The sequence below is a fragment of the Paroedura picta genome, chromosome 5 (assembly GCF_049243985.1).
Source record: "Paroedura picta isolate Pp20150507F chromosome 5, Ppicta_v3.0, whole genome shotgun sequence".
NCBI lineage: Eukaryota > Metazoa > Chordata > Lepidosauria > Squamata > Gekkonidae > Paroedura > Paroedura picta.
This window is the reverse complement of record NC_135373.1, coordinates 74,736,653-74,750,434: the sequence shown is the minus strand read 5'-3', so window position 1 is coordinate 74,750,434 and position 13,782 is coordinate 74,736,653. Positions and strand designations below refer to the sequence as shown.

At 40.5% G+C, this 13,782-nt stretch overlaps 1 protein-coding gene across 1 annotated transcript; it reads left to right on the top strand.

The window, feature by feature from the left end:
* The first annotated feature begins 787 nt into the window (after window positions 1–787).
* On the top strand, window positions 788–10,901 carry LOC143837956 (mesotocin receptor-like). The gene is made up of 3 exons (XM_077338521.1): window positions 788–956; window positions 1,989–3,140; window positions 4,203–10,901. Exons 2-3 carry the CDS (start codon window positions 2,234–2,236, stop codon window positions 4,400–4,402), a joined length of 1,107 nt encoding a protein of 368 aa, XP_077194636.1. The 5' UTR covers window positions 788–956; window positions 1,989–2,233; the 3' UTR covers window positions 4,403–10,901.
* Window positions 10,902–13,782: the final 2,881 nt, after the last annotated feature.

Genomic DNA, 13,782 nt, shown 5'->3' with positions numbered 1-13,782 from the left:
TTATTTGGCCATTTCTGATAGGGAAAGTACTCTTTATATTAGGTTTCTTTCTCTCCTTTTAACTGCAACATGAATGTGAGCTGAATCTACTCTAATAAATGTCAGTTTACCCCTTTGCAATGTACTTCTGGGAAGATTTATTTATTGCAGTAGGTATCATACTTCTATGACTCCACAAAACTCTGCTGTATTAACCAAATATTCCAGCTCTTGGTTGGTTGATTGGTAGATCATGCACATAGCTGGCAGCCTGAGTTCAGTTTGGTGGACCATATGTTGTGGAAGCCTGTTTTAGGACTTCAGATTAGTCCAAAATTAGGCTTTTAAAAAGTCATAAAACATACAAACACTGTGTAGTAGATCTATGGAAGAGAACCAAGAAGGATATTGTGTCCTTAGAGACACAAAGAAAAAAGACTCAGGATGTCTCACTCTATGGCATACTGTTGTTCTCTTGCCAAGTCTGTGGCCCAATCTCTTCTTATTTTCAGCTACTTCACCATAAAATTTTAACCGAAACAACATTCAATATCTAACATTCCACAAAGAAGAAATACAAATTTTACTGTTTATTTTACAAGTCTTACAAGTTTATTGTATTATGTTTTATACTAAAATGAACAATTTGGTGGAATTGCAAGAATAGTGAAGGTATCAGAACTAGCAGTACTCTTATCAATTATTCTTAAAAATCACATCAGAGCAAATTGTGTGTTAGCTGGAGAACTGTTTTGACCCAAGAAAATCCAAAATACGTAGAGAGTGTTCATGAGAGCTGATACAAGGACATCCCCTTTTCTTCCAGAACCAAGGCTGGAGAAATGCTTTATTTTCCAGCCATTCAGCTATTGCTGGGGAGCTGTAAGCAGGCAGGAGGAATAGTTACTTTGAAGAATCAGTGAATTTTACTGTGCAAATACTGATCGGCTGGACTTGACAACAGTTCAGCAAGCTAAGTAAGTATTCTAACTTTTTCTAATGAATTATGGAGCACTTAGCTTGCAGATTGCTATGTTCAATATATCTTAGATTTGTGAGAATAGGAAGCAAGAGACATTGTGTGTTCTAGACTTTATAAATTCTATGTGGTGTTGATGGTGGAAGGGACCAATTGAATACACATATACCAAAATCCTCAGCACAGTTACTTGTTAGATGTGTGGGATTCTTCATCTTTGTTATCAGCAGGGCAATACATTACATTTGCTCCTGAGTGTATACTCAGGAGATCTCTGTGCATTTCATGGGTGAATGTAACTTTGGTGAATGTAACTACAGAAAACAAATGTTTTCAAGCACTTTGTGCTTTACATCGCCTTTTAATGTATATACTAAAGCAATTATAAGAAGGATACACACCTTAGAAATGTGAATGTGTGAAGAGAGTTCTTAAAGCAATAGCATTTTGTCTACTCTGAAATAATATAGCCCACACCAAGAAAAGCAAAGACTAGACGGCTTTCTTTAAACTCATCCAGCAGTTTTTCAGGCTGTAGCCAATAACAACAAATACCATTTATTTCTTCCTCTGCACTTTTGATGACATTTTAATTTTTCCCACATTAAAAATCTGAACAGGCTGTGCAGTCCTCCTTAGATAATCCTTTTAACATGAATTTATTACGAAAGAATCCCAGGTGACCTTTTCTTTCCAAGAAAAGAAAAGGGAAAGATTATTACTTTTAGAGCAATTTTCTTATTCATTGTCAGTGAACTTTTTTTTTAAGAAAAAGAAATAAGGAACTATGTTCCCTTTCTTAAGAGGCTGACTTTGGCCTATTTTTTATCTCTTGAGACTCAAGAATCTTTTATCTTGAGGAATCCAGTCCCAAGGGCACAAAAGAGAACAGGTATTAAGGTAAGGAACACAGTTGTCACAAAGATATTTGGCAAAGATCATTTTAATACATACACATATATTTTGGCTGCTTTTGCTTTCTTTTAAAAAACAAATTTTGATGCAATTGGATGGTTCATTTACTTTGCAGGTATTTGTTTCTTTAAATATATTTTCTCCTGATTTGGCAAAGACAACTACTGTGTCTCAAATTATATGAAGATCTGCATATCAACTGAATAGAGGGTGTGGTTCTTTTTGCACACATTCACATATATTGAGAAACATGGAAACCTAAAACACAAGTGGATTATTTCCCAACTTCTTCCACATCATCTTCCATAGCTGCTACCCAGATTCAAAGGTAACCATCTTAGAAAATAGCTTGTGTACACTATGAAGAACTTCTCTTTTGCACTTCAAGATGTTATCCACCAGTCTGGTACCCCTTTTCACAACTCAACAAATACCACCGGTCTGCCTGAAAGGCAACCCAGAGATGAGCAGTTAGCTCAAGTAGAGATTGCTGTGCTAGGAGTGTTATTTATGGCAGCTTCTGCAGGCAATTTCATTCTCATCCTGGTGTTGTGGAAGAGAAGAATGAAGCTCTCTAGGATGTATGTGTTCTTGCTCCATCTAAGTGTTGCAGACTTGACAGTTGCATTTTTTCAAGTTCTTCCTCAGCTTTTTTGGAAAATCACAGATGTTTTCATGGGTCCAGATATCCTGTGCAGAACCATCAGCTATCTCCAGTTGTTGAGCATGTTTGCCTCCACTTACATGATCGTAGTTATGGCACTGGACAGACTCCAAGCAGTGTGTTACCCCATGGTACCCTTCCAAAAGAAAGGAGCTCTTTGGAATGCTTCCATCTGCACAAGCTGGTTTATTTCTTTGGTTTTCAGCATTCCCCAAATATTTATCTTTCAGAAAAGTGAAGTATCTCCAGGTATCTTTGACTGCCAAGCAGACTTCATTTTGCCCTGGGGCACTAAACTGTATGTAACCTGGATCTCGGTAGCTATTTTCTTCCTGCCTGCAGCCATTCTAACAATATGCCATGTTAGGATCTGCAGAGCAGTCCAAATGAACATGAGCTTGAAAAAGTACAGTGAATTTCAAGTAACCAACCAGAAACAGATATTGCCATCCCAGGCAAATAATGTGAACTGTATGTCCAACGCTATGATCAAGACTATAAAGATGACAGTGGTGATAGTTGTTGCTTACGTTGTCTGTTGGTCACCTTTCTTCATTGCACAGTTGTGGACTGCATGGCACCCAAGTGATGCCAGAACTGAAGGTAAGATCATTCTACTTCATGAAGGATTTCACACCTGATATTTTATTGCTACACATTGCCACTACATTCAATCAAAAACAAAGATTTGTATAAGTGATTCCCCCACCCAAGACTGTGCATAATCCTTTCAGATGTAGTACATTTGCATCTCCCCCCTTTGTATATATGGCTTGCCAGTAAGACATTTTTTGGCTCATGAAAAAGTTATTTTGATATTAGTAAAGAATATTAGAAATGTATTCATACAATAGGGATAAAGAAGGAGAGTTGGTTCTCATATACCGCTTTTCTGTACCAGAAGGAGTCTCAAAGCAGCTTATAATCACCTTCCTTTTCCTCTCCCCACAACAGATACCCTGTGGTATAGGTGAGGCTGAGAGCCCTGATATTACTTCTCGGTTAGAACAATTTTATCAGTGCTGTGGCAGACCCAAGGTTACCCAGCTGGATGCATTTGGGGGAGCAAGGAACCAAACTTGGCTCGCCAGATTAGAAGTCTGCACTCCTAACCACTACACCAAGCTGGCTCTCTTGACATTTTAATTGCATTTTTAAAAATATGAAAATTAAGACTTTTCATAAATTGATAAAACCTATTGCACCCATTCTGACATGTAGCTGGTTGAATATTTAGAACACTGATATATTTTCATTATTTGCCCTAATTATTACAACAGTGTGAAAAATTTATATAAGAATATCATTTTGAGTTTTTTTGGCAGCTATATGGCTCAGTTACATGGTAGCTATAAATGAATAATGTCCTTTGAAAAATTGGAGAACATGGAAATATTCCTTAATTCACTAATATTTCCAATTAGAAGTTGTAAGTAATACTTGGAAAAAAGCTACAATGGTCTGACCAACAACTTATTCTAATGATATTTACTTTGAATTTGAAAATTGGTAAAAGCATATATATTTAGAAAGTCTCCCTCAAAAGCAAATTACAATAACAAATTAGTAAATGAATATACTGAACAATGGAATTACTGAAGATCAATTCTTGCCAATGTATTTGAGTGCCACGTGTGAATGACTTTTAAATTCTTATCCTTCTAGGTCCAGTAATAGCTGTTCTTATGCTCCTGGGGAATCTTAATAGCTGTGTCAATCCATGGATTTATATGTACTTTTGTGGTCAAATACCTTACTGTTCAAAGAAAAAAATGGACACCGCCACTGCTCATGAGGAGTCCACTAATACAGGCAGTGTTAACTTGGGAGAGAAAGAATCTGAAGACAATGTTACATCAGTATAACTGCAAACAACTTGTATCATACGTCATAGTTCGTGCAGGCACATTTCAAAAAAATATTTTTCTAGCTTGAGTAAGTGCATGTGTAGTGGAAAAGGTAGTTTTCAGTATATAATATGCACATATTTTAAAGTCTGAAGCAAATACAGAGAGGGTTAATAAAGGACATTGAGCATGAATAAAAGAAGGGTTAACCCCTAAAAAGAGAATTTGGACATTCAGGTGCAACATTCAACACTTGATTTGCACATTTCATTATATCCATTTCCAGGCCCTTCTCAATGGTCTGCAGGCTCTAAAGTCCTGATGTTTCAGACATGATAAGTGCATATCTGGAACTATCCTGTTTTCACAAATGATGCTTTACAGGCCTTTGAATAATAGTCAACATCCATATAGTGCTTTAGAATATTCAATATTGAATACATTTTATATGCATTATCCCAGTAATGTTGCCAGTACCACAGCAAGGTAAGTCTGTACTTTTGGATGTTGACGAGAAACTGTTGCTGCATAGCAAGTGCTTGTCAGAGGTGTGCTTTGAACCATGACATTCTTCATTTTTAACTTTTAGCCACTGTGTGATATTTAAGGCTATGGTACATTGCTTCAAGCTATAATTGACAAATACAGGAAATTGGAATGCAGTTCTTAACCGCGCTTGTGAAAAAATTGCAAGAAAATAATTACCAAACCTGTTAGCTGATGCATTATAAAATGTGACGTATGTGGGAAACAATCAGAAAGAGGACAGGCCATGCCAGACCATGCCCTTATAAGGAAGAAAATCAGATACATTTGTCATTAAATCCAAATTCTTCTGTTAATCAAAAGTTGTGTCTTCTGCTCATGGAAACATCCCTTCGTGTAATGCAGGCTTTCTCAACCAGGGTTTTGTGAAACCATGAGGTTTCTTGATGGCCCTGGAAGGGTTTCCCAAATTGATGGGCATTAATTACGTTTTTAAAAAACATTTATTGGGTGATATGACCATGTCATGTTGACCTGCCCCCCCCCCAGTGGCCAAAGATGGGCCTGGCTGGGGTGAGGAGAGGGAAGCTATGTTTCCCAATCATATATATTCTATATGATCATGCCACTTCTGGGGTTTCTCAGATCCTGAAGAATGTTTCCAGAGTTTCTCACCAGAAAAAAGTTGAGAAAAGTTGCTGTAATGGAAAGTGATTTTGATTACAGATCAACTCCTTTCTCAAATAAAAGGGCATATTTGAATCTAATTATGTGGTTTGGATCAAATTCAATTGGTTTTTCATGTTTTAACCCAGTATGTAAGAATACCTGGATTTTTATCCTGATACTGCTATATAAAGCAAGTATAATCAATTAATTAGTTTCTTCAAGCCACCTCATGGAACTAGATCATATCAGTTTACACAGTCACAAAATTGTGGAACCACTCTACAAAGATTACTACACCAGGGCTTAGTGCATTATTTCTTGGAATCTCGCAAACATTGATTGGCTTGATTCATACTGATTTTGTGATGCAATCTGTGCTGGCAATTTCTCTTGCTTAAATTGTTCAACAAACTTGGGATTGCTTCCAGGTATTAAATTACTATGCAATAACTCCATTGCCTCAGTGGTCTGGGAGCAAAAAATAATTTAAGAACCAGATGTAGGCTGAAGGCTACTTCATGCTTCAGTTGTTTTAACAGCCACATTACAGACATATGTTGTATACCTGCTAAATACATAAATATATATACACCACCTTTATGAAAATTTTGTGTACATAACAAAAAGACAATATTGAGTGGGAAAGTAGGTGCAAAGTGTGCTTTGCTTTTCATGGAAGTAGAAAGCAGGGTTTAAATGGCCCTGGTTTCTACTCCCTGTGAAAAGCTACAAGAACAGAAAGCAGGATTTAAATGGAAGTGGTGAAGTGCCTTCCTGGGTTCAGGGGACTTCCCTCACCTTTCTGCTGACCGTGGCTTGCCATGGTCAGCAGAAGTCCCTTCCCATGTTATCTTCCCCCTTTCTGCTGGACTGGTCTCACCATGCCCAGCAGAAAGGTGGAAATGAAGTCCCTTCCTGGGAGCCAGGCCCCAAGAAGATGGCTATCCTCCCACAGGGCAAAGAATTGACAGAGGGACTGTAGGTGAGCAGCACCACCAGTTGGGATCTTCTCTCCAAGAAACAAGGGTAGTGGCTGGCCTGTATCTGTAACCCCTGGATAAAAGGCTGCATTGCTCTCCTGAATGCAGAGCTTATGCAATGGAAGGGACAGCTCTGCAAAGAAATGTGGAGGCTACAGTCCAACAGACATGGCCAGAGGAAACAGCAGGTGAAAGAGATTGGAGAAGAGGATGAGCCACAGGCCAGCACCTCAGCGTCAAAGAACCCAATGAGGGAGAAGTCACACTACCACAGTTAGTGGTGAACTGGGAAGTCTGCAGTGGTGGAGATGTCCAGATGTGCAATGATAGAGGATTCAGCAGAGATGATGGTGAGGAAGTACCTCACCAAGTCCCCTGAGCCTGCTGACTCTGATCCCCTGGTAATGCAAGGCTATCATCTGACCCAACCTGTCTTAAATGGTGATGAATCTCTTCTCCTGCCTTCTTACCAGTATTCAGATACATTCTCATGACTACTTGATGTAAGCAGAGAGATAGGGTGGCTCAGAGCACTCAGTCCACCTATTATTCAAACCCTAGCAGGGGAGAGGCTTTCACAATCATCAGGAGGATATAAAATGTGGGTTCTCAGCCAAGACACCTCTCCATTTGTTGGGGGGCTCTGAGTACTAAGTACATCTACCACACGAATCCCAACAGGGGAGAAATGTTCACAATCAGGAAAACATTCTGAGCCAACAGATGAGAGGCTGCAGAGCTCAGCGTACATATAGCATTCTGATCCCATAGACCAGAACAGGAAGTCTGTTATTGGCATCTAGAAGTGCCTGTTACTTTTTGGAGTATCAACACCCATGTTGCTTTGAAGTTTTGTAAACATTTTAATTGAATGGAGACAGTCTGTCTGGAAATGCATCCATTCACAAACCACCATGAGCAGCTTGAACGTTTGTATTGGTTGCCCTGCCATGAACTTCACTTTATGAATCTGCCAAAATTTATCACAAACAATTTATGAGCCAGTTTGTGCCCATCCCTGTATTTTAGGAAGCAAACCTATACATAGAACTGTCAGCTTCCAGGTGGACTGGAAGTTCTCCTGAACTTACAGCAGATTTCCAGGGTATGGAGTTCAGTTCCCCTGGAGAAAAATGGCTGCTTTGGAGGGTGTATTCGATGGCCTATTGAGGTCCTTCCTCTCCAAGTTTGCCTTCCCTAGGCTCTATCCCCAAGTATACAAGAATTTTCTAGCCTGGAAATAACAATCCTATTTGGTGAATGAGAATTCTACCACTAAGCAACTTAAACACTCATATAAATACTAAGTTCACCATTGACAGAACTGCATATAGTACCTAGGTCCAGCTATTTAACAACCAGGCTATGTGGGGTCTTATAGCTTCTTCCCATTCTACAGCGCTCCAGGTTTTCAAAGGACAGCAGTAAGTAGTCCTGTTCACAAGTTACAGTGAATGCTAACACATCCTGCCTGAACGTCAATAAATCTCTTTGTAAGAAAGAGCCAACATAGATTCACTTGACAAATGAAACTGGGGACCAGTACACAGATAAATGTGGGGATTTGTTTCACATGTTCAGCTGTACATGTATTCCGTGTAACATGAGGATTACTCCGTGTACATACAAAAATAATCAAGTATAGAAGGACTGTTCATAAGTTCACTGTAACTTGTCAACAGGTCTCCAGTGGTCAGAACTGGCTGACCCCACTATGAAGGCTACAACTTCTCAATAAAGCTTGGCACCTCCCTTCCACTTGTGTATCCTTCTCTTTTCATTAGACTTCCTACTTTCCCATCTCTTCCAAATTCCCATTGCTCCTTCTTTCCTGCACAGGCAAACTACCCATATTTTGACTTTTTATAATCATGAATCAACTATTGGCATTATCCCTTGAAAAACTTGGGACAGCTTTTCATTTCTTGACATTGACCTTTGGCTCTACAAACATGTTTTGTAATATTTGTTTTCTGTCTCTTGGCTATTGACTTACAGCACAACTTATTTTACCCATGTCCCAGAGGATGCAGTTTAATTATCTTTGGTGGTCTTCAAACTCTTGTTTTAATATTGGAAGCTAAAGCAGAGTTTATACACATATACACAAAATCCAAGGGCACCACAGGATTTTAAAGAGTTGTATCTGGGAAACTTGGATCTGACTCACTGTATCCACATAGCAGCTGCTTTTAAAAACTGCAGGAGAGGCAATTTGGCTCAGGACTATGGCGTGGGTAGAGAGCTCCTGCCTTCCCCACCTGCACCACTTTCCTGAGCCAAAATAGCCCCAGTGGGAGAGTTATTCACCCCGTTTTGAAACTGCAAGGACAGTATTCCATATTGCATTGTGCAATTTTGCCTCAAGTTCACTGAATTTAGAAAGGTGCAACTTTGCTTAGGATTGGTCAGTATATTGGTTAAGCCTTATGGCATTAGCTAGAAATGGCAGAAGTTGCTTATTGTGGTCCTTCTGGGGTTTTTTTTTACTAGAATACATGTTATGTGCATGTATGAGAGCTTTTGCTCTTCTAAATATATGAAGTGTATATATCTTTAGAGAAATCTAAAGGTCTGCTAGATTTACCTTTATGTCTACATCTTCTCTATATTCCGTCAATACCTACATTTGTCTCTTAATAGTCTGTCAATATTATAGTTAGCAGGTCATTTTTAAGAATGTGACCTAAATGTAGAAAAAAAATAGATGGCATTTGTTTTATTGTCATGTGCAAGGGTGGCAAGATAGTGATGAATAAACAGCTTCATCTAGCAGCTCTGCTGTTTTAGTTAATTTCTGCAGTACATTGTTTGAAAAAAAATTCTCACGTGTATTAAAATAATATATCACGTAATTATCTTAGATTCTGTAAGTTTTTAAAGCTATGTTGATATTACTGCCTAAGAAACAGATATAGGTGGTTTAAAGTGCAGAACATGCATATGGCTGTATTTTCTACAAAAGAAATCAGCCTTTGTCTCAAGCTGTTGCTTATTTTGTGCCCAAAAGGGTTTATTTCCCTGAAAGATTCATGTTATATTTTACCTCTAAAAGGTATAGTGTTACTCTCACTTGAATAAGCATAACTAGGCTCCCAGTTTAATGGCCATCCTAATCTGTAGCTGTCATCTTTGTAGCCCATCCCTCCATCAAAGCACCGAAACCTATTCACCATAGATGTGTAAGTATGCTGGTTACCATGCCTTTTTCTCTTACCCAGAGAAGGACGCAAATGCATATACTTCTCTGTCACATTGCTTCTTTTCTCATTCATTTACAGATGCCATGAGGTACTTTTCAGAAGAAGCAAAATGGTGGCTGGACCATTACACAGCCACTCTTCTGAAGGTCCTCTTTAGAGCCACTATGCAGCTCTTTCCTGTAAGTGACACAAACCAAGATCAGTGTTCTTGCTTTTTACTGGTGTCCATTTCCTTTACGCAAGAGGGCATTTGTCATGTAATGTTCTGAAGGGTAATTTTCTTTTATTTCAACTAGTTTTATTTTTCTCGATTCATGTTAACAGCCCTAAATGCTATCAAGGGGCCTCATGGTGGTAGAAAGTGCCTTCAAGCCGCAGTCAATGTACAGTGGCCCTATAGGCTTTGCATAGCAAGAGATGAACAGTGGCTGTTTAGATAGGTCCCATTGTTGTTGTTAGGTGCGAAGTCGTGTCCGTCCCATCGCGACCCCATGGACAATGATCCTCCAGGCCTTCCTGTCCTCCACCATTCCCCGGAGTCCATAGATAGGTCCCATACCATTACAATAATGTATAAAACAAGGTATTTAGAAAATATTATCAGAAATCTTTAGAAGTCCTTCATATACTGAGGCCCTTCATTGTAACTTACTTATTTCATATATAAATCCAGATCTGATGCTGGCCTTTCAGCATGAATGTAACTGTATGTAAATATACCATAATGCAATTGTTTTTTGTTTCTGTAACTGATCATACAAAGCAGTATGTTATACCTGCCTGAAGATTTAGCTATGTTGTCAGTTTTCTTTGCAGTATATCTAACCTTATATAACTTTTTAATAATATCATGGCTTCAATAAACAGTTTGTGTAACAGCATAAACTCTGCTTCAAAGAAGTCATACCAATTAACATATGCAGGACTGTACTGCAGGACTGAAGCACAAGACTTGGGTCTTGTTATCCCGCACAAAATAAAATATTCTGGAACAGAAAATTTCGTAATGAAATGGCTGGTGAATTCTTACACTGATGAGGCTCTAGAAGAGGTACATGCACATTACATAAGTATTCCTCATTTGTGCATGAAAACCATCTGGGTGTAGTCTGCATGCAGCTTTTTACCCACTCCCAGTTTGAATGTATCCCTGCAATCTACACTGAATTCAATTTCCACTTTGATTTTGGGTTAATGTGACCATGTGTCCCGGGAATGCCAGGACAATCCCGGGTTTTCCTGATTAGTCCCACGTCCTGGAGCATTGTTAATTTGTCCCTCGTTGGCATGTGCCTCACAAGATGACGTCCGGCTTCTTCTTCTTTGTCTCCTGGTGCAGTCCTCGGCATTTGCTTTGCTTGCCTTGACTGTGCATACAGCCCAACAGCCCTGCCCTCCAGCGCTGGGCTCAGCTCCTCCCACCACACATGTTCTGCCATGCGTTTTGATTGGCTGCTGCTCGGACTCCGCCTTCTTTGTTCAGTGGGTTCAGATCAGAGCGGCAGCACGTGGAGGAGGCTACGGAACGTGGAAGCTGGCTCCTGGAACTGTGAGGCAGAATGAGGCCTTTTTCCTTTGTTCTGCCTGGCTGCCTGTCTACCCTGGTGAGTCTCTTCCCCCCTCCCCCTCGCCCAGGCAGCCAGGCTGGACCGAGGCACTCCAGCATTTAAAGAAAAAAAACCCAAAAAACGCTGTTCGTGTTCTTTGCTCTGTGCTCTCTGGTGAGTCTCTTTCTCCCCCCCCCCAGGCAGCCTGGCTGGACCTAGGCACTCCAGCATTTAAGGGGGGAAAAACCCCAATAATGCTGTTTGTGTTCTTTGCCCTGTGCTCTCCGGTGAGTCTCTTCCCCTCCCCCTCCCGGCCAGGTGAAAGACATTTTAGAAAGGAAAAAATGCTGTTTGTGTTCTATGCAAAATTTTCTTCCGTATTGAACCCCCTTCTTTACCAGTCTTTTAGTGATAAAGGGGAATGTGGTGAATCCGGATCTCCAGGCCACAGCTGGAGGTTGGCAACCCCCGGGTCAGTGCTGTCCCTCTTTCTCAATCTTGAAATCTGGTCACCTTAATTTTGGGTGCTTTAAATTTTCTATGCATGATTGATTTGTGGTGACCCTACCTTTCTCCTGTGAAAGACCACCATGAGTAAATGTGTAGACGGCTCCATTTTGGAAATTAACTTGCCTGGGAGCAAAGGTGTCTTCCCTCAGCCCTAACTTCTCTCAGTAGAGATTTGCCTCTTGGATTTATTGCCCCTCCTCTGCTGTCTCCAATCCTCTCCCCCCCATTCCATTCAAGCCTCCTGCTGCACTTGCCTTCCCTTTCTGTTCTGAGCTTCCCCAATCTACGCGGGCCTTCCTTTGGCCTTGGTCCAGAAATTGCAGCTGGTGCAGAATGCAACTGCTAGGTTCCTCACGGGGACATCTTGGAGGGCCCATATCTAGCCTGTGCTGAGGCAGCTGCATTGGTTGCCAGTTGCTGCCTGGATCTTGTTCAAAACTCTGGTTTTGACCTTTAAGGCCCCCCATAGTCTGGGTACCACATATCTGAGGGATCGCCTTTCGCCCTATGCCTTCTGCAGGGCTTTACACTTTGCAGGCTTTAATCTTCCAGTCATTCCCAGCCCCAGGGAGGTATGCCTGGCCTTGATCAGGGCCAGGGCCTTCTCAGTCCTGGCCCCTACCTGGTGGAATGAGCTCCTGGAGGAGCTGCAGGCCCTGCGGGAGCTTTCAATTTTCTGCAGGGCCTGCAAAATGGAGCTCTTCTGCCAGGTTTATGGTTGAGGCCAGCACGGCGAGGAAGATCTGATGGGCCTCCTAGTGTTAAGAGAGTAAGCATTCACTACTCTCTTTACTCACTATTATCTACGCTTCCTCCTCCCACTACTGTACTAGATTTCTGGGAGGGTTACTTGGTTGCAGACTGCCATGGTTTTTAAAAGTTGTTAGGAGTCTATTTATTATACATGAATGGATGTCTGGAATTGTTTTTAATGGGGTTTTAATGGGGCTTTTAATACGGACAGTTGTAACTCACCACAAGCCGATTTGGCAGTGGCGGGAAATAAGTCTAAACAATAAATAAATCACATGCAGAACAGTTTGTTTCGATGGGGTGGGGTGGTAGTCGGGGTAGAGAAAGATCTGAGTTCAAATCGATCTGAAGTCAACAGGATCCACACCTGAAAAAAGTAAGTAAGTGCAGAATCAGCCCAGGATGCAAAACAGGGAATCTAAGATCCCATGAGCAAAATTTGCTCAAGATCTCCAGTCCCAAAGAGGTTAAATTTGCCTCCATGAGGGCCAAACATTTTTGATCCTGGCCTGATAGAATGATCCACCTGGTTAGATCGGGGGCTGTGGAACCTCAGACGATTCCGCAGAACCTGTAAAGCAAAGTTGTTCTGCCAGGCCTATGGCTAAGACCTGAAGTAATACTGAAATTCTGGGCTGCCTGCCCAAAACATCAGTCATATTACCCCCCTATCAACCATCAAATAGGCTTTATGACCCCTCTCACCAGAGAGAAGGCGACATGAATTCAATTTTAAGCTCAATATAAACTATATTTTAGGATTTTACTTTAACAATTGTTTTGTTTTTACTCTTACTGTATTATTTCTATTGTTATACTTCTGTTTTTACCTGCCCTGAGCATTCGGGGAAGGGCAGAATATAGATAAAATTGTATAGTACATTACATTTTCTTTGAGGAGTGCATACATATCTTTTGATCTCCTCCAAGAGAATCATCACAGCCATCTCTACACACAGTTCACCAAACAAATAGCTGAATTAACAGCCACTGTTACTTTTCAGGCAGTAACTATGCATCTGGGGGAAAAACATTTCACACAAATACATGCAGATGACATTTCTCCACTGCTTTCTGAGCACCCAGAGTGATGTTCCAAGAGTAAGGAAGTAGGAATTCCAAGTCTAAGATGAAAGTCAAACCATGGTGCACACTAAAACAAGCCATAAATGATGTATGTTGCAATATGTATTCTGAATAAAGATATTGGATTTCTTTTGGTGCCTGACAACAAATTCACAACAGCAAAT